Source organism: Syngnathus acus, chromosome 17, assembly GCF_901709675.1.
Source record: "Syngnathus acus chromosome 17, fSynAcu1.2, whole genome shotgun sequence".
In the NCBI taxonomy this organism is placed as follows: domain Eukaryota; kingdom Metazoa; phylum Chordata; class Actinopteri; order Syngnathiformes; family Syngnathidae; genus Syngnathus; species Syngnathus acus.
In genome coordinates, this window is record NC_051102.1 from 10895320 (window position 1) to 10916955 (window position 21636).

The 21636-nt window shown below is 47.1% G+C and overlaps 3 protein-coding genes across 12 annotated transcripts; 2 read left to right on the forward strand and 1 right to left on the reverse strand.

Moving 5' to 3' along the window:
- Positions 1-3: 3 nt before the first annotated feature.
- Positions 4-2100, reverse strand: LOC119137705 (zinc finger protein 835). 2 transcript variants are annotated; one of them, XM_037277267.1, is made up of 3 exons: positions 1636-2100; positions 620-1507; positions 4-332 (listed from the first exon to the last, which is right to left on the reverse strand). In XM_037277267.1, the coding sequence occupies exons 1-2, from the start codon at positions 1931-1933 to the stop codon at positions 729-731; spliced, it is 1077 nt and encodes a 358-aa protein (XP_037133162.1). In that variant the 5' UTR covers positions 1934-2100; the 3' UTR covers positions 4-332; positions 620-728. The 2 variants fall into 2 exon arrangements, with proteins under 2 accessions (XP_037133162.1, XP_037133163.1); XM_037277268.1 differs by having other exon boundaries at positions 620-1501; positions 1636-2099.
- tesk2 (testis associated actin remodelling kinase 2) lies at positions 1818-13858 on the forward strand. 5 transcript variants are annotated; one of them, XM_037277261.1, is made up of 14 exons: positions 1818-1941; positions 6402-6463; positions 6564-6706; positions 6840-6959; positions 8135-8256; positions 9411-9459; positions 10485-10631; positions 10947-11032; positions 11346-11430; positions 11495-11578; positions 11825-11911; positions 12113-12236; positions 12354-12893; positions 12969-13858. In XM_037277261.1, the coding sequence occupies exons 3-14, from the start codon at positions 6584-6586 to the stop codon at positions 13217-13219; spliced, it is 1818 nt and encodes a 605-aa protein (XP_037133156.1). In that variant the 5' UTR covers positions 1818-1941; positions 6402-6463; positions 6564-6583; the 3' UTR covers positions 13220-13858. The 5 variants fall into 5 exon arrangements, with proteins under 5 accessions (XP_037133156.1, XP_037133155.1, XP_037133154.1 ...); XM_037277260.1 differs by lacking the exon at positions 1818-1941 and adding an exon at positions 2513-2920; XM_037277258.1 differs by lacking the exon at positions 1818-1941 and adding an exon at positions 3013-3259 and having other exon boundaries at positions 12113-12231; positions 12349-12893.
- A 301-nt stretch (positions 13859-14159) lies between these two features.
- Positions 14160-20034, forward strand: si:dkeyp-68b7.12 (rho GTPase-activating protein 30). Of its 5 annotated transcripts, XM_037277256.1 has the most exons (13): positions 14263-14389; positions 14984-15197; positions 15278-15380; positions 15444-15588; positions 15687-15769; positions 15828-15935; positions 16017-16135; positions 16209-16362; positions 16454-16551; positions 16723-16794; positions 17008-17619; positions 17695-17825; positions 18141-20034. In XM_037277256.1, exons 2-13 carry the CDS (start codon positions 15110-15112, stop codon positions 19932-19934), a joined length of 3507 nt encoding a protein of 1168 aa, XP_037133151.1. In that variant the 5' UTR covers positions 14263-14389; positions 14984-15109; the 3' UTR covers positions 19935-20034. The 5 variants fall into 5 exon arrangements, with proteins under 5 accessions (XP_037133147.1, XP_037133146.1, XP_037133150.1 ...); XM_037277252.1 differs by having other exon boundaries at positions 14160-14272; positions 15828-16135; XM_037277251.1 differs by having other exon boundaries at positions 14262-14389; positions 15828-16135.
- The last annotated feature ends 1602 nt before the right edge of the window (positions 20035-21636 follow it).

Below are 21636 nucleotides of genomic sequence, written 5' to 3' on the forward strand. Positions count from 1 at the left end.
TTGCATGATTAAAAAATGCTTTTATGAAGCAATTTAGACACCCCCACACTTTAGTATATGCACGTCTCGTTACGTTCCAAAGAGCTGTCTTTCTGTTTAGTTATTATTAGCTGTGTTTGCGCGGTTGTCGGGATGGACACCAGCTTTCGTAAAAGCCACACTTTCTTCATCGCTAGCACAATTTACTGTCTCGGAAGCCAAAGTGAGGGCTAATTTACAGCCAAAATAAGGGTAATATGTGATAAGTAGGCCGGACCGGACCGGATGATGTTTACACAGTGTTTTGCTTGGATCTCAGGAAGCAAACAATATTTGTGAAAAGACACTTCAATCGGTAACTCCAACTATGGGTTAAATAGTACCGGTGCCCAGTGGGCTCCTCGGGAGAGGAATGGGCTAAGGGAGTCAACCCCTACAGAAAATCAATTTCCCCTTGGGTTGGTGTCAGGAAGGGCATCCGGCTGTAAAAAGGTTTTGCTCCAAAAATGTTCTCAGTATAGGACTCTCAACCACGAGATGGCCATGGACCGTCCTCGGTGGAAGAAAGCCATATTGAGAATCCCGTCCAACCCAGCGGCGCCTGGAAAGCGGACTTTAAACCGATGATGATGATGATGAATCGGGGCACTCGTACTAGAAATGTTGGCCATTTGTTACGCTCGACACGTTTTGTCATTTTGTGTGGTTGGATGGAAGAAGGTTGAGTTTTTTTGTCTTTCTCCATTCATTCACTGCGGGGCTAAGGCTTCCTTGTGTATGCGTTGGTGCGTGCGCAGGTTACTCCTTTGGGAGAAGGACTTGCCGCACATGTTGCACATGTAAGGCTTCTCGCCCGTATGAATGCGCTGGTGGATCTCCAAGTGGCTGGCTCGGTCAAAGCTCTTGCCGCAGAACGGGCAGATGAACCACTTCTCTTTGACGCGCCGTCCCGCCACTTCTTTGCCTAGCCTGGGGTCGTCGAACATGAAGATGCCGTTGTCGGGATGACATTTCCCTGGGAGGAAAGCACCCCGCCTCTCGTCGGATTGGCCGAGAGGATGATTTTGCCGAAAAGGCGCCGAGTGACTCGATGAGGCATGTCTAGCGCCTGCCACCAACCTGTTAGAGTTATCCAGTATGTCCAAGGCATTCTCGATCAGCAAAATATCCGAATCCACATTGTGAGAATTAGCCAAGAAGTAGTCCGCCTCCTCTGCGGTGTCGCTGTCGCCCACAGAAACAGACGACCACATGCGGCTCTCCTGATCCTCACTGTTGACGGCCGGACCATGACCCGAGGGTCCGTCAGCGGGGTCGGGGCACTCTGAGTCTGTCACCTGCTCCACAATCATGACGTCATCCTCGTCGCCCTCTCGCTTGACGGGTAAGTCCTCGTCAGCTGTGTCGTCGCAGGTCTGCTCACTTGGGTTCTCCTGAAGGAGTAATGCTGCTGCTCCGTCATTGGCTGAAGGGTCTCCCTTGTCTGCGCTGCTCTGCTCGCATGTCCCGATGATGTCGGTAGTTGAACCTGAGATAAACAAAATAGTGAGCCGCTATATTCGTGAAAGCATAATTGTAAGAATATACACAAGTATAGGTGCATTTATAAACGCGTCTTAAAAAGACAAATAAAACAACAGCTGTTCGTTCACCTACCATCGTTGGTGGCTGTGGTGGTGGTGGGCGGCGGCGGCGGCTGGTGGTGCTGCTGTTGCTCCACGCCGGAGGAGCCAAGAGCCGCGGGCGACACACACGTATCCCGCCGCTGGTTCTCCAGCAGCTTCCTCTCCAGGGCTTCCACTTCCCGCTCCCTGCGGCGGAGTTCAGCGTGGACCAGGGCGAAAGCATCCTCCCACAGCTGTGCGATCTCCAACACGGCCGCCTGGGCGAGCGCCTCCATGATGGAGGCTAACTTATTCTGGAAAGCTGCGCCGTGTGCCGGTTGCGTCGACATGGCGGAAGGTAAAAGATTTGAAAACGTACAGCTCTTACAATTAGTTTGCTATTTGAAGTGATTGTTGTTCTTGTGTTTAGGATACCGGTAATCTTTCTGACGAAGCGAAAACAGTAGTGTAATGCAAGAGAAACAGGAAGTACTCGTCGTCACGTGATGTAAATCTACGACGACTGCAAGAAGACAAAATAAATTCCCTCATTATAAACCAAGATGCTATGAGGCTAAATTGAAGCAATTATTCCACTATATTAAAATAGTTGCATATATATGTTACCGATTATTACTAATAACACCGCCGTCCAATGCCAACGTTACTCACATTTTAAAGGCGTGTAAATGTGACCTCTCGGTTTGTCCACTAGATGGGGGTGTAATTCCACTCTAACACCAACTGAAATTGTTTTGATGATATATTTTTTATTCCTAACCAATAGATCTGTTTTTTGTTGCTGCAATATATAATATATATGTATTTTCAATGAAAATGAACAAGTATACATATTTTTGTCAGTTGTACATGAGTGAGAGTAAAGCCCGACGATTGGCCGACGGGCCTGTCACTCAAAGGTAGGCGGGGTCCGTTGTGCTACGAAAGCGAGAGAAAGGGGGAAGACACCAGCGACGATTGAACGAACTGTCAAACGGCAAGCATCGCGCTGAATTATCGCCGCGGGCGGAGAAAAACAGCAAACGTGCCTCAGCTGGTGGGAAGAAAAACATTTTAGGGAGAGAGTTTATGCAGCGCCATCTTCGCCAAACGTGAGGAGGACGGGTGGGAGGGACGTTGTACTTCAGTGGTGAGCTAGCTAGCCAACGTTTTTGCTAGCATGCAGTTTTGTTGACAAACGAGCTAGCCGAGCCGAGCCGAGCCCCCAGTTCCCAATTATGTTGGCGTTTTGACTTTAAAAAAGAAAACGCCCCCGTTCCCCATTTTTGCCTCTACGGAATTAAACAGCATGAACCCCTCTCGGCAAGTCGAAAAAGGTACGTACATTGTAGTGTATATGTAAGCTGAAACTTTTATTTCCTGTCTGGCGTCACACAACGACAACTTTCTTACACATTTGTGTCGCGTCGGGTAGACCAAAGACGTTTAGTAAGGGCCTCGAGTTAATAAGATTGCTGCCACTGAGTCCCTTTCGGCAGCCTGAGCCGTCTGCGGCTTCTCGACAATAAGTCTTCTAACCCCCGCGGAGGTTGCTCATTAATGTCGCTGCGGAATGACAGCCATGCCGCGTATCGCTGCACTTCGGAGCCAGATGGTCATCGGATAAGCGGGAGCTGCTGCTCTTCGTTCGCTCGCTTGAATGTCACCTTGCTCAGGTATCTTGCAAACGTCGCGCTCGGACGTTTAGACCAGAGCTTGTTAAACCCTTTGGGTCCAGCCAGGTTCCAAATGTTTTCCTCAAGAACCTACTCATTAATGATTGTAACACAGAGGTGCTCGCAGCCTGTGTAAAAACAAGAAAAGAAATCTAGTTGTGAGTGTTGATGTAGTTCGTGCATACTGAAATGTACATAGTGCAAGTGCAAAAGGAAAAAAAAATTCTTCTTCTATCTTTCATAATACTCCACTACAAAGTTCAGGAAGAGTGAAAACAGAAGAGATATGTGTCGAAAGGATTTATTTGGTGCAGGCTCTTCCTCTTGTGCAATTTAACACAAATTAGTCTGAACAAACTGTATTCATACTAATATGAGACAGCAGGCTAGAGCCACTGCAAACACGTTATGTTCTAACTAATGACAGTGAATTAACATTGTTTACCTTACTTGACTTGACTTGACCTTGTCGAGCTGAAGTTAAAAGGTGTTAAGAATCGATGTTGAACCATTGTCGACTTGCACTGCGAGATAGATGATGGCAACATTCTCTGTTTTGTGGATTTCTTTTGTCTCTGTACCATCATGCTTGCTTGTGAATGGTCGTTGTACACTCACTACAAAATGAAAGAGCTGGAAGACTGGCTTGTCATTTTCATAGTTCTTGCAGCGTGGAAATCCTCAAGATTGGCGCAGGGGGTGCCAGTAAACCTACATTTCTGTCCTTTGCACTTGTGCTTTGTGCATTTTTTGTAGCAGCATCAAAGCAGACTAAGTTGATAAATACACACAATTGATTTAGTGTCTCTGGAGTCTAGTCTGTCAACTGCAAAATGCTAAAACAGAATGACAACATTTGGGCTGAAAAATGTCAAAACAAAATCTCTGCCGAGAAGCGAACGCGACCGCAGGTCCAGACACGCTCACTCGCACAAATAAGATGCTGCGGTGGCAATGCATCGTAAATAAAGACATTTCTAACATTATTTCTTACTTCAAATAAGAAGATAATGCACAATGCAACACTGATCTTGTGTACCTCAGTGTTAGCCAAGTTCATAGCCTGCCACCGCTAGCTAGAATGTATTGTAATGCCCCTGCAAGTGTAAAAATGTTATTAAAGCTCCAAGTTTGACCTCTGGGGTAAGCCCCCAGACGCCCCCACCAGCAGTCATCGTAAACATCACTTGTGTGTAATTTATGGCTGACAGCCTCTGTTAGTGTGTAATCCAGTGGGCCACATCTGGGTGGTGTTAACCCATCCAGGCCGCTCCCATAGGACACCCATCTGCTTTATGCTAACAGCAGGCCCCATTTTACACTGCAGAAAAAGAAAATCCCACTCCCTTTTTTTTTTTTTTTCCCCCTTCCTGTGGTCTTTCACTGAGTGGTCTCCACATATGTACAAAGGGTGTAGTTATAGGGAGCAAATATAGACGTCCGTCGTTTCTTGTGCAAATAAACGTGAGCCCATTCACACAAATGATAAGGCCAACATTTTTTGGATCGGTGTCGTCGGGATGAGAGTAAGGAAGTGGGCAACATGACGCCCCGAGAAGCCCCTTCCCCCAAAAGCAGTCCGACGTGGTACATTAGTGTGCGGTGCTGGTTCCAAATTTGAATGGTAATTGCCATCTATTCTCAGCGGCGGCTGCGTTCAAAACAAGCGCGCTCGTCTATTCTCGCCGGTCAAATTAGAGAGCCCGGCGAGCTTGAGGCCTGGCCCGGCGGCGGGCCACTCGCGTTTTCCTTGGCACGGCTTGAGTTTGTCTCGCCGTTTGAAGCGGACAGAAAACGAGAGCAAGGAGGGAAGAAAAGGATGAAGATCCTTTTAAGGACTGCGGCTGTGATGACATGTTAATAGAACACAAGAGACGCCGTTTTTAGGTTGTGATCTTATGACACCACAACTTGGCTTGGCTTTGATTAAGGCGTCATTTCTTCACTTTGATGTGTGTTATTTTGAACGTAACTCGAGTGCCTTACACTATTAAAATCCACAATAAAGAGTGTTCCCGTGCGCTGGAAAGAACTCCCAGTACTTTTCAATGATTTAAACGACGTCATTGAACGATAAGCATGAGATCAGACTTTTGGTAGCTGTTGAAGGCAGAGCCGTGCTCATAGTGGGGCTGCTCATGATGATGTCTCCCAAAAGTTCTGGCTAGGAGTTGTTAGTGGTTAGGATGAAGATGTATCTGGAGGGTGTCTCGGAGATTTAGGGTTGCGGGCTAGGAGATACTTTGCGGGTGGGTTGTTGCAGGTTAGGCCGAGTTGGGGTCAAGTGGATGTGTGTGGAGAGTTGCATTTGGGGCTTGCTTAGAACCGTTGATGGCTTGGGCTAAAGAAGATGTCTCTGGAGAGTTGGAATTGCGAGGTGGTGCTCTTTAGGGTTAGCAGTTGAGTCTCCAAAGAGTTTGCGTCGAGGGAGTAATAGTTGGGTGTTGGCGGTTTGAGTGACATCTCTGAAGTGTCGAGAGTTAGTGTGGGGATCTAAACTGATCGATGGAGGGTTCAGCTTAGCATTGGGGTGAACTTAGGGCACGATTGGAGTGAGTGATGTCTCCAGAAAGTGTTTGACTGAAATGCTAGTCGGGTATTTTGATTGTCGTTAAAGTAAAAAGATGAAAACCTGTAATAACATTCTTTCCAGGGCAGAGCAAAAAGATGAAAAAGTGGCAAGTATTTATGATCCGAGATAAACATGACCTTTCGCCCCTGCAAAGTTCCTCTCACGTCGTTAAAAGATTCACGTCACCCGAGAGCCATTTTCATGACTAATCTCCGAACAATCGCTTACTGTTACGGCCGTTGTTCTTCTGAGCTTTCTTTAGCAGTGCTCGTGAGAGCCGCTCCACGAGTCCGCTTGATGCTTCTGGAAAATAAATCTGATTTACAGGTCTCCTCCAATTGGATGTTATTCTTGGATAAAATCAGATCCATGAGAAATTATACCAATGGAATAATTTCTTTTTTTTTTTATAAAGATGGTTACAGTATTAATTTATAGTCTTCGAATTTAATCACGTTGCTAATCACATCTCTTTTTCAAAGGAATATTATGATTTATTATTTTGATGGTCACATTGTTCCAGATGATATAGTTATCAAATCTGATTGATTGATATTTTCTTCCCTCCAGGTCTCCACTGGCTCATCACCCGACATGTGAGAGCCCCCCCACCGAGGTGGACCCCCCAAGCTGTGAGCGGCCGCCGCTGAGCCCTCCTCGGCAACTCCACAACAATTTGGTGCTCTTGTCATGTGGGTACAACACGGAGGAAGACTCCCATTACCCCAACAGGTGTCGCCATCGTTATCGTCATGGACCGGAATAAACGCAACTCTATCGCCGCGTTCCCCACGCGACCCGAACGCCTCGCCGAGGACAGAGACGGTGTCGCGGGGCTAGCGGGGTGTGAGATGGGCACGGGACCATCATCGCAGGTCAGCCGAGCAGCATACCTACAAAACATGCTTAGAATAGTTTGATCTTTTTTTTTTTATAAATGTATGAAATCTTTTCTATTTAAAAAAAAAAAAAAAAAAAAAACATTCTCAGTTGTCAAATGTCTTCCAGGTGGGCAGGGTGTGCCCTTCGTCCTACAGGGCCCTTATCAGTGCCTTTTCCTGCCTTACGCGCTTAGACGACTTCACCTGCGAGTGGATCGGCTCCGGCTTCTTCTCTGACGTTTACAAGGTGGGTGGGACTCTACTACGCTGAATCTTTAAAGCGTACGATTATCTATTGAAGCTCACGGTCATTTGTGCCTGGTGGTCTCCTCCGTCCACAGTTGATGTTTTGAGGTCAACGCCAATCACTTATGAGACATCACGGAAGCTTTGCTAATGCTCTCCCTTCCTCCCCATCAGTCACGCGAGCATGAGGAACATGAAATTAGGCTGGCATGTCTACCATAAAAAAAAAAAAAAAGTTTGAAAAACCCGTGTCCAGAATGATTAGTTCGTAGGAGTCATTGTATGCTCTCTGATGAGGATACCAAAGGAACTTTTGATATCGCCCTAGATGGCCGATGCAATTTCTTTCTCATTTCACTTTCCATCTGGAGAAGATGAAGTTTACTTAGCCGAAAATACGTACATCAGGACAGGGCAAGGATACAGTACTCAGTTTGGCTCGGGGGTGGATCCGTGGTGAAGCTGTAAAACAGGGAAGAAGATGGGGGATGGAATAGGGGCGGGGTTGGAGGGGTCGGAAGATGAACATGGGGGGCGGGGGGGGGGGGGGGGGGTCTTCTTCTGTCGAGTGGCCATCTGTTCCTCCTGCTGTCCTGTCAAGCCAAGCCCCCAATCGAGCATGCTAGCATTCAAAATTTCAGCTAAAATTGTATCATGGACTATATATAGATAGCATTTTGACTTGAATGAAAAGGTAAATGCTGATTATTATCATCATGGCAATGGTCAGGAACAATTGCTATATCCCAAACTATTTGAGTGATGTTTGGCAACTTGGCGGGAGTTGTTAATGGACAATAGAGAGAAATGTTTTGTCAGTCAGTAAGTACTCGCCTTGAATTAACAGCCGATGCTTTGTCCCCGTCAGCCGACATTTATGGCTGTTGCGTCATGCCGAGATGGTGTGATGTGCTTATCAGCGTGTGTACAGTACAAGGCGAGCCTCGCTGGGTTATGTGACCATTACCCAACTGGCTGACGGATGGAAAGTGATACACCACCGATGATGCCCAATCAAGGCGAATTGATCCGTGTGTTTTTCCACAATCCCAAGGCTGACTTTGCTCCATGGGAAATGCATGCAATGTTTTCCCAGCAGTGATTCATCAATGGCTAGTCTGCGGCTAATCAATGGCTAACCAATGGCGAATCCACCTTTAATCCGCGGCTTCACAGGTTTGCCATCGAGCGTCAGATCAAGTGATGGCGCTGAAGATGAATAAGCTGAGCAGCAACAGAGCCAACATGCTGAGAGAAGTGCAGCTGATGAACCGCCTTTCACACCCCAACATACTCAGGTCAGGTGAACTGTCCCCCAAAAATAAATCAGCCTTTTTTCAACTCATAAAAAAATGTCAAACTATATGCAATTATATGTTCATGAATACAACCAGTACTAGAAAATAGGTGATATTTATGACTATAGTTCATTTGCACAAGTTGTTTAGAAGTCAAAGTATGTTACAAGGTAGTAGTAACTTTTGTGTGGTGGTGTTTTTTTGCATTCTGTAATGTATGGGCGGGAGCATGCATGTGTTTATATGTTTGTTATACAATGCCATCCTTGTTGTTTATGCCTCCTGCAGCCGGCCGGCCGGCCGGCCGGGTGTGTTATTTCTGTGTCTTGTCAGCGGACAGTGAAGGGGCTCATTGTTTTACAACACACAAGCTGAACTTTCTTTTGCCAGTGGGGAAGCCTCTGTGATTGTGTCCATTCACAAACTGATCACTCACACAAAACAAATACACTCAAAAAATCAATCCAGCCGTCTGTGTGAAAAGCAGGCTGCGTGAATCGGGTCTGAAAATTCAACATTTGAAAAGAATGGCTGTTTGATTTTGGATCTCAAATGAAAATAGAAGTTCATCAAATTTATGGAATTTGGATATATGGATGTCTTCCCCCATGTGGGACAAATAAAAGAGTATATCTTCATAAAAAAAGATATGAAGTCAAGATACATGCCACAAAATGCTCAAATGTTTTGATTGGGAAAAAGTCAAAGAAAGAGCACTCTTTGGGCGTTGCATTGGATCTCAAGTCAAAAAAATAGGTCACTCCCCGAGTTAGCATGTTTGTGAGGACACAGTGGCGCTCACCTTGATAGGCCAGATGCAGAAGAAAGGTGTGCAAGAGGAGACACACATCTGTCTTGTCTGGTCTTGTCTGCTGCCGGAATCTCCGGAATTTCTTTCTTGACTTTTCATGCTTGTATGCTCTTTGTTATTAGTACTTCAGTCTTCTTTTAGTATGTACCCATGTATTGGTTAACCTATTTTTGTTTGACAGTTAAGAAGTGGGACTCGAGAAGCTCAATTGTTTCTAAGTCCTACTTTAAAGGATCCCAGCCTTTCCTAAAGGTTCATGTGAAATCATCAGGAAATGATGGCTTATTTTATGACTACATGCTAATCACTGTGCTTTTTTTTTTTTTTTGCTGTGCCGCTGCAGGTTCAAGGGCGTGTGTGTGCACGAGGGCCAGCTTCACGCCTTGACGGAGGTAAGAGAACACATTCTTCAAAAGGTTGTTCACTTCCCTGGCAGGTAAAACATTTGCAGCAGAAATAGACAGGTCATGAAATAGTGTGTGTGTGTGGCCCGACTCGGGTGGCGGCCTCATGCTGTTTTGCTGTTTTGTCATCTGACCCTCAGTCACCCCCCTGAGGGCAGGGGGGTGGTGCCAGGTTCCCTCAAATGGAGAATCAAGTCAAGTACCTCAGAGGCACAAAAGCAGTATTTTCCCTCTATCTGTCCTTTCTGGAAGTGCCTTCATTCCCCAAGACTTTTTATTGGCTTGAAAAATGTTCACGTTGTTTACAGGAATTTTTGTTTAGGCCTAAAAATACAGTCATGCTCTTTTCAGCAATCATAATCTTTCAAAGCAGCGAGTAAACAATAGTCCTTTGTATCACGTGCGGACAAAAATGCAGAAATGTTTAAGGTACAACAAAACGATTGATAGTAGTGGCAGCACCACAAGCGTCCAATCAGATTGCACTGATGTCATCCCAGTTGAATGCCATTTCTTACTCCGTTATTTAACAACATCGACCTCTTGGCCTAAATCTGAGCCTTGATCCGTGTTAACCACTCGCGTTCCGTGACGCCTTTACGTCGGGCGGGATTAGTGTGTCTTTATGGCAGGGTCAGCAAAGTTCTCAGGGATGAAAGAGCCAAAGAGCCAAGAGATAAGTCCACTTCCTGTCAAGCAGTAGCTGCGACCCCGGCGGGCCTGCGGGAGAGCTGGCTCGTGACCCAGAACCTCGCTGTTGGCCAGACAGTCCTAAGCATTTGATATTAGCGTGTCATACACCTTTCCCTCATTTGTCCCCAAATATTTGTGTATTTTCAATTTTGTATATTTTTGTTCTCATCTTTAGAGCATTCTTAAAATGTACATTATATGTCACTTGCATGAGCAAATCATTGACATAATAACGTAAAATGGTGATACTTTTGCTTGCCAAAATAATATCAGCTTCTGCGTTCATATGCCTGCCACATTGTTATGGTTTGTGTCTACAGTACATCAACGGTGGCAACCTCGAGCAGCTTTTAGACAGCAACAAGCACCTAACCTGGCACGCCAGAATGAAACTAGCCAGCGACCTCGCCGGGGGTCTGGCCTACCTGCACGCCAAAGGCATCTTCCACCGAGACCTCACCTCCAAGGTAGGTGTGCTGGAACGGTAGGGTGGGCGCTTCAGTCATGGAACGCAAGCGGGACTATGGTTGTGGTCTGTGAGTGACTCAATACTGCCCTCTGCTGACTTGACAATTGTCTGTACCAGTGACATTTTGGTCCTGGAAGTGATCATCAGTTTTGCCACGGCAAATGAGAAAGTCAAGCCTAAATCATTTTCCTTACAAAGTGAATGTTGCATGTGGCCAAGTCAGCTATTTGGAGGCTCCGCTGTCGTCTAAACGTGACCATATTGGAAGATAAACAACAATAATAATGAGGATTCTGTTGTGGTCTCTTGCCAGAACTGCTTGATCAAATGCGATGACGGCGGCGGCTACACGGCGGTGGTCGGGGACTTCGGATTGGCCGAGAAGATCCCCGCCAATCTGTACGTGCTCTTCTTTCTTCAAATCACCTTATGAGCGAGTCTAAATATTCCAGTCGGCTCTCAGTCGGCCATTAAAGCACATCCTTACTACTGCAGTTTTGGGAGGACATTAAGCCCGAAGCAGCTGAAATCCCCTTTATTCACTAATTAATCCCTACTTGATTGTGAACTAGTAAGAGCCTCGGTAGTCCCAAGAAGAAGCACTTATGTATGACCAGAATGTTTGAAACCTTTCTGTTTGATTGTAAAATGTTGAATGAAAAGATCGATCCTTTTGGGCACATCTTTATTCGTCATTGTGTTTTTTGTGCAGCACGGAAGGAGCCAAGCTCTCAGTGGTGGGTTCTCCGTTCTGGATGGCTCCTGAGGTTCTGAGAGATGAACCTTACAACGAGAAGGTTTGCTGAAAGGATTTTCAGCCAAAGATGTATGGCGAGCGTTACTTGAGCGTTATTTTCCCAGGCTGATGTTTTCTCCTACGGCATTATCCTGTGTGAAATCATCGCCAGGGTCCAGGCTGACCCCGATTTTCTCCCACGCACAGAGGTACATGTAAAACTCTCTCAGTGCCGCCTCCTGTAGAGTTCCACAGTTTTACTAAACCAAACATTCGGCAGATTTATCAACAGGATGTCCAGAAAAGTCAATGGAACAAGAACTCCATGATGCACCGCTAAAATATTTTTCATCCAAAATGTTGATTTATTGTTTTATGCGATAGAAATGACTGCGTGTCGACTAATGAACATGAATTGGCACAATTTCACACACTTTCTTTGTGTAATTGAGCAGAACTTCGGCCTGGACTATCACACCTTCCAGCACATGGTTGGCGACTGTCCGCCCGACTTCCTTCAGCTGGCGTTCAACTGCTGCAATGTAAGTCCATCTCCACGCTGTCTTCCCAAAAAGACACAAAGGGCAATCGGATTACGTCTCTAATCTGAAGACCCCCAATCTCCTGGGGTCTTCCAACAAAAGCTGGATAAGCCACCCACCTGCTTGTCTTTATAGATTTGTAAAAGTCACGAAAAGACGAAAGGAGATCATTTCAGGGATTTACTGGCAAATTTCTTCCAGATGGACCCCACGCTACGGCCCTCTTTCCCAGACATTATGGGATACCTGGACGAGTCATTGGCGCGCCTCAACGAAGCACACCAGTGCCCCCCACTATCTGGAGAGTGCGACAAGATTTCCAAAGGTTAGTGAACAAGACTCGACCACCCCTGTCCATGCTCGTAACAAATCTGCATCTTTTGTGATCTCTGGGCTATTGTTTGACTATGACGTGTTCAACTTTCCGTGTGTCCAATCAAAGGGGACAAGCTTCAGGCCCTGAAGCGACTCAACCCGCTGATTTTCCCCGATGACAAAATCCCACCCAAATCGCCACGGCCCCGCCGCAACATCTGGCTGAGTCGCAGCCAGTCGGACATTTTTTCATGCAAGGCGGCGAGGAAGGCGAACGTGCCGGACCCGCACGACGAGCCGCCGGCTTCTCGGCGGGCCGTCAAGCCCCCCAAGGTCAACCCGTTCACAGCACGCGAGGACCTGTGCGGCGGCAACATCAAGTTCTACGACGTGCCCAGCAAGTCTGTGTTCTCGCTGGTCTTTGACTTGCGCTCGCCACCGGGCAGCGCCTTTGCCAGCCGGCCCCCGCCGCACGCCGCGACCGCCTTCACGTCCTTCTACTGGCGGCAGTTGCCGGGACGACAGTGTCACTCCTTGCCCGTGTCCCCCCAGTTGTCTCGCTCTGATTTCTCGTACCATCACGCCGTGGCCGGAACCACCTCGGCTCTCAATAACAACAACAACAACCTGCCCTGCAACGCACACCCGCTGGCCTCCGCTATGACGTGTGAGTGATTTGAAGCACGAAGTGTAAATTTTCATCTCAATTCTTAATCATGAAACGACGCCTGCTTTCTCACAGCGGCAGCCTGCTGGTCCGAGTCGGCCCCGACGGGCCACGAGGTTCGACATAAGCCTACGCTGAGTGGGTGGGCCAGGAAATACACGGTGGTGGAGATCCCACCCTATTGTGGGCCCAAGGCGGACGATGACGAGGACGAGGACGACGTGTTTGGTGAGAGCTGGTCTCCGAACGTCCCCCCTGGCGAGGCCATGGACTGCTCCAGCATGGTGGAGGACCAACACATGCAGGCCATGCCACCTCAGGACTGAAGAGAATGTGAAGAGAGCGTGTTCAGAGCTGCTCTAAAGCATTTGTGACCCTAGTCGCATTCAAAATGTGTTCTTGCTCATATTGTTTATATTTATTATTAATATTACGGGATGACTTTGATTGTTTCCCTCCATTAGACCCCCCACTCCTCGCCCACTGAAAGATCCCGTTTTCACACCAAAACGGATCTCTACGGTAAAAGTGGACAAATTGCTGCTTCGGGTCCCTCCAACTTCATGTGCATTTACTGCATTCTTGCTTTTCTTCGTTTTCCTCGACGCTTCTGTTGGATTCAAAGTCAGTTTGATGCAGTTTCACTCGTTCACCAGCAGTCATGTTGTCTTTTGTTTTTTTTTCTCAAATCTAAAAGCAGTTAAGAGATTATTTAGTTTGTATCCGTATGAACTAAAATGCACTATTTTGTCATCTTTTCTATGCAAAAAAAAAAAAAATTTCACACTGTTGCACAGAATTGAGGATGTAATATTTATGTGTAAAAAAAAAAACAACAACACACAAAAACAAGTCTTACCTTTGTATATTTGTGTAAAAAATGTGCAGACTGATTTTGCTTTGAAATAACAAAGCTTCTCCCGAGTTTCATTTCAGTTATAATAAAAAAGAACCTCTGACTCGGACCCTTTTGGAATTATTGCAAGCTTTACAGCCGTATCCAGGCTGAAGCACCAAACTGTCAACATCTAACCCTGGTTTGAAACGTTTTTTCAAATATTTGTATTTAAAAAAAATAATGACAAAAACTCTTCTGGTCAAAAAACAGATACTGTTTTGTTTTTCAAATAACAGATTCTCCTTGAGTTTCATTTCAGTGTCAATAAACTCCGGCTGGAACCCAACTTGGAAATTGTGCAAGTATCTCGAAACATCTGCGGAAGGGAACCGGACGCCGTGAAGAAGAAGCAGCGGCAGCGGAGTCTCTCGGCCAATCAGAAGACTTTGCAGCCGAGGCGGCGTTCAGGAAGTGAACAGGGGAAGTTTGGTGGTTTTCTTGCGTCATTTGCGCTTTGCGTGTGGGCAGATGCAGAGTGAAGGTAGGACAGTCATTTTCTGTCACTTTTTCAAAAATACAAGCGTCAATGTTCTTCGGCCCCGGACGGAGTGAAGGTGGCAGGTGTCGGGAGAATATGTACAGCGACGGCAGATCTTAGGTGACTAATTGCAAGTTTTTCCACACTTCCGCTACATCGACACACAGGCTTGCTGGCATCCATGAAATTGGCAGAAAAGTGTCGGCTGTTCACACAGGTCAAGTACCTGAGGTTCGCTTTTGTTTGGTTTTAAGGACTCGGGTCCAAAAGACACCAATTGGTTGGTTTTGTTTCAGGGAGGCATGGGTGCGGCCGTTTGCAAATAAATCAAGTGCATCACTTTAAGGGAGGGAAGTGGTGAACCGCACATGCACAATGCTAGCTCAAGCTTTTTCGGGCCAGGGACCCTGTAATAGGAGAGACCCCGATGGATCCCACTTCAATGTAACCATTTTGGAGAGAGGAAAGAAAATCATGTTTCTTAATCACATTTCTGAAGCAGAACATTATGTGATGTTTTTCAAGATTTCTACAAAAAATCGGAATCATACCTCTATTTATTATTTGGATTGACATTTTTTAGCTTGACTCTTGCCAGAAAAATCAAGCGTCTACCTCTTTGAAAATTCAATTGTGTTGCTTGTGAATAGAAAAGGATTCCATTCCAAATGTCCTGCTGCAATGATAAGATGTGCCTTATTTGTACTTTGATAGAGTCAAGTGGATCAAAAGCACCATGTCCCTGCACTGAGAACAAGGCCTCAATTTGCTCGAAGGTCCAGTCGCATCCAGTCCAAAACTGGGCTGGACCGGCGGTGGGAACACAACCATTGAGAAGCCATGAGGAGAGTCCGGAGAAAAGGGGCCAGCAAAGAGAAAGTATTTGCTTGTGATCTTCTGGAGCACCTGAATGCCACTGGTCAGGAGAGTAAGTTGGGGGGGGGGGGGTCCTAGACCAAAAAACCCCCCACTTCCATTCCGAATTTTCACAAAGGTTTTCTTCTGCAGTCCCTCAAGTGTTGAGGTGCTGCTGCCAGTTTGTCGAGGAACACGGCGTAGTGGACGGAATCTACAGGTTGTCAGGTGTTTCCTCCAACATCCAGAAGCTCAGGTGAGGTTTTTTTCACCCCGCCGTGTGCGCACCGTAAAGCACACGTGTGACCCTTTTTGCCAGGAGCGAGTTTGAGAGCGACGGGACCCCGGACCTCAGCAAGGAAGTGTACCTGCAAGACATCCACTGCGTCAGCTCCCTGTGCAAAGCGTACTTCCGGGAGCTGCCCAACCCACTGCTCACCTACCAACTTTACGACAAGTTTGCCGTTGAGTAGCAGCCGATCCAGCATTTCGTTTCCAAAATCAAAATGATTCCCACACGAGATTTGAGCCAAAAACGTCTCCATCCTTCTACTTGCTCCAGGAGGCTGTGGCCATCCATCTGGAGGACGAGCGGTTGGTGAAAATCCGAGATGTCCTGAAGGAACTTCCGCCGCCGCATTACAGGTTTGCTTTTCAACTTTTCACTCATACCGACTGTGTCTGAATGTTTTATTCCCTTCAGAACTTTGGAATTTCTGATGCGCCACCTCGTCAAAATGGCCTCGTACTCGTCAGAGACCAACATGCACGCTAGGAACTTGGCCATTGTCTGGGCGCCCAATCTGCTCCGGTGTGGACGCCACACGACGTCTTCAACTTCTACAATGAGACTTGAGATTGAATGGATAATCTGTCAAATCTGCTCTTTAAGGTCAAAGGACATCGAGGTGTCCGGTTTCAATGGCACCGCCGCCTTCATGGAGGTCAGGGTCCAGTCCATTGTAGTGGAGTTCATCCTCACACATGTCCCGGAGCTGTTTCCTGAGCCAAGTAAACACAACACAAACACTCAAGCCTGCGCAGGACTTGTCTTTGGTGTCTTTTAACAATTTGCTTCTTTCAGCTATGGCGCACAACAGGAGAAAGTCTCTTCCTTCCCCGACGGCCGTCACCGGCCAGGAGGAAGCCCTCTTCCAGACTCGGCCTCACATCAGTCCAGGGGATGGCCCGATTCCGACGAGACCTTACCACGCCATCATTGAAGGCACCACCGATAAGTGAGTGCATTTTCTCCAAGATGTCTGAGAACTGCTCCTGAATTGGAAAGATCTCTGGGATTGGTCTCATTTGGGTTGTTGTGTACCTCAGGAGGAAGGGCTCCTTCAAAGGAAGGAAGTGGATATCCATTTTCAATATCGGCAGTCGCTTCCACGACCCGAGAAGACGGCACAAACACTCGGCCAAAGGTATGTATCTCGAGTAGTGCCAAGGCACTTCTTTTAATTGTGGCTCGCTTGTGTTGAGTGCCTCATTCTTTGTTTGGTCTCTCACATTTTATTTTGAAAGAAGATGTCAGAGAAATCAATGTGTCTAGTCCAAATGGACTGTCACTATAATTTTGCATTTTTCGTGTCTAGAGAAGGACAAGCCGGTGTTACGTCCAGCTCGAAGCATGGATTCCCTCAGCGTTTCGACATATTCAAATGAAGGTACTGCTCTTTTCGCCGTCATGATCACGGACGGCATGTGGCTCAGTGGCCGAGTGTTAGTCTCCCAACACGAAGGTTGGTTCCATCTGGTGGCCGGCCATGTTGAATTGTCCTTTAGCAAGACACTGAACTCTGATTTCATTTTTCTTCGATCATCTTGCTGAGGGAGGGATTCACTAACGTCAAAGTGTCTTATCGTTCCTTTTATTCCAGATTCCATACGTCCTCTGCAGACAACTCGTTCGGCCAAAATGTCCGTCTTCGAACACGCAGCGTCGCCTAGCCCGTTCGGCGGAAGCGAATACGCCGTGACCTACCGCAGGGGGACGGGACTTGTGAGCGGGGGCACTCAGGGCACCTACACGACTCTCCACCCCGAAGGCTCGGGTGGCCCGGAAGGCGACTCTGTCCAATCCAGGTCGCCGGGACTCTCAGCGAAGGCCGGTCGGAGAGCGGCCATGCACATCACTGGGCCCACTGTGGTCACGGTGCCGCTGCACATCACTTCCAACTTGGCTTTGGGCCTTCTACAGGGAGGTGGGACTGGCCGTGTGGTCCACCGTGGCAAGGGTAAGGACGGAGGTCAGGACAGTGGAAAAATGGAAATGCCAGTTGAAGTGAGGGAAGAGAGCAAAGAGGTAACACACAGGAAGGAAATCATCCTGGATGACGACAATACAAAGAACCCAGTTGACAAGGAAGAAGAAGAAGACGAGAACAAAGAAGCACTTGGGAAAGACCGTAGCTCGGAGCCAGCAGCAAAAGAAAGCAAGCGTACGAGTTACAAAGCAGATGAGGATGTTTGTCAACAGGATGTCTACGAAGGTAATGTCCAATATCACAACGCACTCCGACTGGCCTCTAATGTTTGTTTCATTTTCTCAATTGCACAAATGCAAGGAGTGCCATCAGCCAACGTTTTGGACTCTTCTGGCGTCCTCAATTCAACCGAGGATGACCAAGAGCTGTCGGGCTATGTTGAAGACAACTTTGAATTTCTGGATCACATGGATTGCAGCGACTCCGATCAGGTAGTTGTTGTTTGACTGTACATGAGTGCCTCACTTTGAAAGTCAAATGTTTTTGTGCGTGGTTATGGTGGAACTACACAAGCAAGCGCAATGACTTTTTGAAAAGGTTCACTTGAGTGTTTTATCTTGCTTAAGCCTCAGATCAAAACACATGACAGTACTGTATTTCCATTTTGAAACTTGGCTGACAAATGTAGCCTCGCCTAACTTTTGAGACTTGTTAGCTGAACTATGGACTGGCTGGTGACCAATCCAGGGTGTATCTCCTCAGGAATACTTCGATCATCTCAAATTGAAACTTCCTTGTCTTTACAGATTCCTCTCCACTTCCTGTCAGACTGCGCTTCCCAAGCGAACGTATTCTCCGTGGAACCTCCCGGACACTCTGACGACGAGTATGAACTCGCAGAGGAACCGTGTCATCGCGCCAACGAAGCTGACGCCAGGCTAAGCGTGAGCTCCGAGACAAACCTTCAAAGCCGACCGGAGCTCCAGCGGCCGCGCAGCGTCAACGAGCGCAACGCAAAGTCCTTCAGCTTGCCTCGCATGACCTCGCCTGCGTATGAACCTGGAGAATGTTGCTGTGACGACACAGGAGATGAGGACACGGCCAACTACTACAGCAGTGACGAAGACAGCAGCTTGTTTGTTAAGAGCCTCCCCGCGGACTTCTTCCTAAACCACGTGTGTGGCCTTGAACCAGAGGATGAGAGTGCTCCAGTAGACCGATCGTGTGAGGCGAACCAATATAATCCCACAAACGATGACAATCAGAGCCAGGATGACCTGGACGGATTAGAAGAGATGATACCACAAAGTGAAGAGCAAATCCACTACTGTGTGGACTTGCAAGAGCACATTTCAGTTGTTAAGGCCAATGAAGATGATGATGTTGACAATGTAAGACGGGAAGATGAAGGAGAAGCCCATTATCTCTCTACTTTTGAGCGTAGTACGAAGAAAGAAACATGCCCAGTGGAGGAGTTCCTAGATGTTTCCCAGGAAGCTACAGAGGAGCTTCAGGATGATGGAGATGAAAGTCAAAGGACTGAGGATGTGAATCCTGAAACAATGTCAACAGATGATGGCGAGGTACCAAATTTGGAAGGGACGCGGGAGGATGTCTTGGCTACAGACGAGACTCACGCAGAGGTCTGGGACGAGCTGGAGGAGGTCGTGTGCCAACTGATCGAGAATGAAGAAAGAAAGACTGTGGAGGCCAGCGAGAGCCCAGGGACCGACGAGCTGGAAACAACTGCGGGAAAGGACCTCCCAGAGGTCCATTTACCAGCCAGATGTGACCAACTTGTGGCAGAGTTAATGCCCAAAGAAGACAAATCAATCGGAGAGGCATCTCTGAAAGGGGACAGGGCTGACGAGTCTGCAGGTGGGGGGAATTTTGACAAGGGAGGACCAGAGAGGTGTGAAAAAGTGATGGAATTGTTGCTACCCAATGAAGACAAAGCCATCCTCGAGAAAGTGACAGTCACGCCAAGTCGAAGAGATGAACCCCTGACAGAGAATGACGGGATGATTGAAAACCAAGAAAAATGTAAACCAGAGGGAGCCGTTATGGAAATGTCAGCACCCACAGACAAATTTGGCATTTGTGAAGAAGTGACACCATCACATTTTACAGATGTGCCCATGGTTCTGCAGTCCAGAGGCGTGAGCTTTGATGAGCAAGGACACAACGGAGCAGTTGCAGAAATGTCCGTGCCCAAAGAAGACAAACCCATTTGTGAGGAAGCCACGGTGACAACAAGTCTGAAAGAGCTCAGGTCCCATGTTCCTGAGTCCACAGAAGGTGTGAGGTTAGAGGAGCGAGGAGTCGGAAGGAAGCTGGTCATTTCCAAACTGACCAAAGTTTACCAAGTGAAAGCGGTGCCGGTGGTGCCGCCCAAACCCCAACACTGCAAATTAGCAACCCGGAGCCTGCGACAGCAGCAGCAGCAGCGAGAGAGGAGAGATGGCGACGCGCCGGACGATGTGGGTGCCACCTGCGGCAGGGACGCTTCGCGGAACAGCCCTCTCAGCATGTGCTTCGACGAGGCTGTTGCCAAAGCCATCATGAGGCGAGAAAAGAATGGGAGCGACAGCGCCAACTAGGGCATGTCTGAGCAAAAATGGCAACCACAAGTATTGGGATGTTTTTAAGGCTAGTCATTCATTTTAAGTCATTCAAAATGACCTGATAAAATGGCAGAGGGTAACACCTTGACTATGAACTTTTCATTTTTGCAACGATGAACTTAGTTAATAAAATTTGCAATTATGAACTGTGAACTGAACAAATTAAAATGTTTGAACTGAACTTTCCCAACAGATTAAATGTACCAGACTTGTGTGTGTTGATTGTGGCTCAGCCAGTATAGTGGGTGGGTGGGCGAGTTGGGTGTGTTGGTTGGGGTGGGCTTCTTGAAATATGAGGCGCGCTGCTTCAAATCCAGCTGGCCAAGCCCTGTCTTGACGGACGGACGGATGGATGGATGGATGGATGGATGGATGGATGGATGGATGGATGGATGGATGGATGGATGGATGGATGGATGGATGGATGGACGGAGGGATGGATGGATGGATGGTAGTGTTGTGTTGGCCCGTGAGTGAACGAGAGTGAACGAATCACTTCCGAAAGTGATTCGATTTTTTTCTTTCAGTTAATATGACTTCAACCAGTAGGTGTCAGTAATGCACATGGAAGCTAGTGCCACCTTGCCGTAAAACAAAACGAAGAAGAAAATGACGTAACTTACCGTTCACGAACTGTATTAGTGATGTGCATTCCAGTTCTTTTAAGTGAACCGAACCTTTAGAATCAGGTCATTCAAAATGTTCGTTCAAACGAATCGCCCCCACACACACTGAACAGGAAGTTGCGTCACTGACTCGTCTCGTTCGTTGACGGGAAAGAACCACTCACTTCTTTTATGCACGTTTTCTCCAAGCTTAACGGCTAACTTTATTGCATGAAGGGATCCGCCGTTATGCAACAACGGGGAGATGATGCTTCTCTTTGGGTCATCTTGAACGTGTATGCATATATTCGCCAAAATATTGTTATCCAATATATCTACTGCAATTTCACATTAGATTGCTGGTTTGAAATTTACTTTATTATTTTAATAAACATTAAAACCTGTGAAAACTTGTCTGGTGTTTTATTCCTTGTTTTTATTTTTTTGGGCATGAAAACAAAAATCAGACATTTGGTTAACTGCTTTATATGACAATATGTATATGTGTTTTATGTGTTGGTGTCCGCCAAAATAAAGAGCAAGCAGTCAAATACACATTCTTGACACGTACAAAAAATGCATCAAGTTATTAGGTACACTTGAAACTGGTGGTGTACCTAATGGAGTGTCCGTGTGACGTCACAGATGAACCAGCCAATCAGGAGGTGGGGGTGAGGGCGGGTGTGGCACTTTTCACTTTCAGTTCAGCTTTGGCCATGATATTTCCCTAATAAAGTGGCCTGTTATTAGGTCCACTTGAAAATGGCGGTGTACCTAATGGAGTGTCTGTGTGATTCCCTCGTTAAGTGCACCTGCGTGAAAACTTTTAGCTCCTGCAGAACGTGAAAGTGGCTAAAAGTTTTCACGCAGGTGCACTTAACGAGGGTAACTTGCAAAACATATTGGAACGCGGCCCCGAGAACTAGAGCTTGACACCTGTGACCTTTGACCATGATATTTCCCTAATAAAGTGGCCTGTTATTAGGTCCACTTGAAAATGGCGGTGTACCTAATGGAGTGTCCGTGTGAGTCCCTCGTTAAGTGCACCTGCGTGAAAAGTTTTAGCTCCTGCA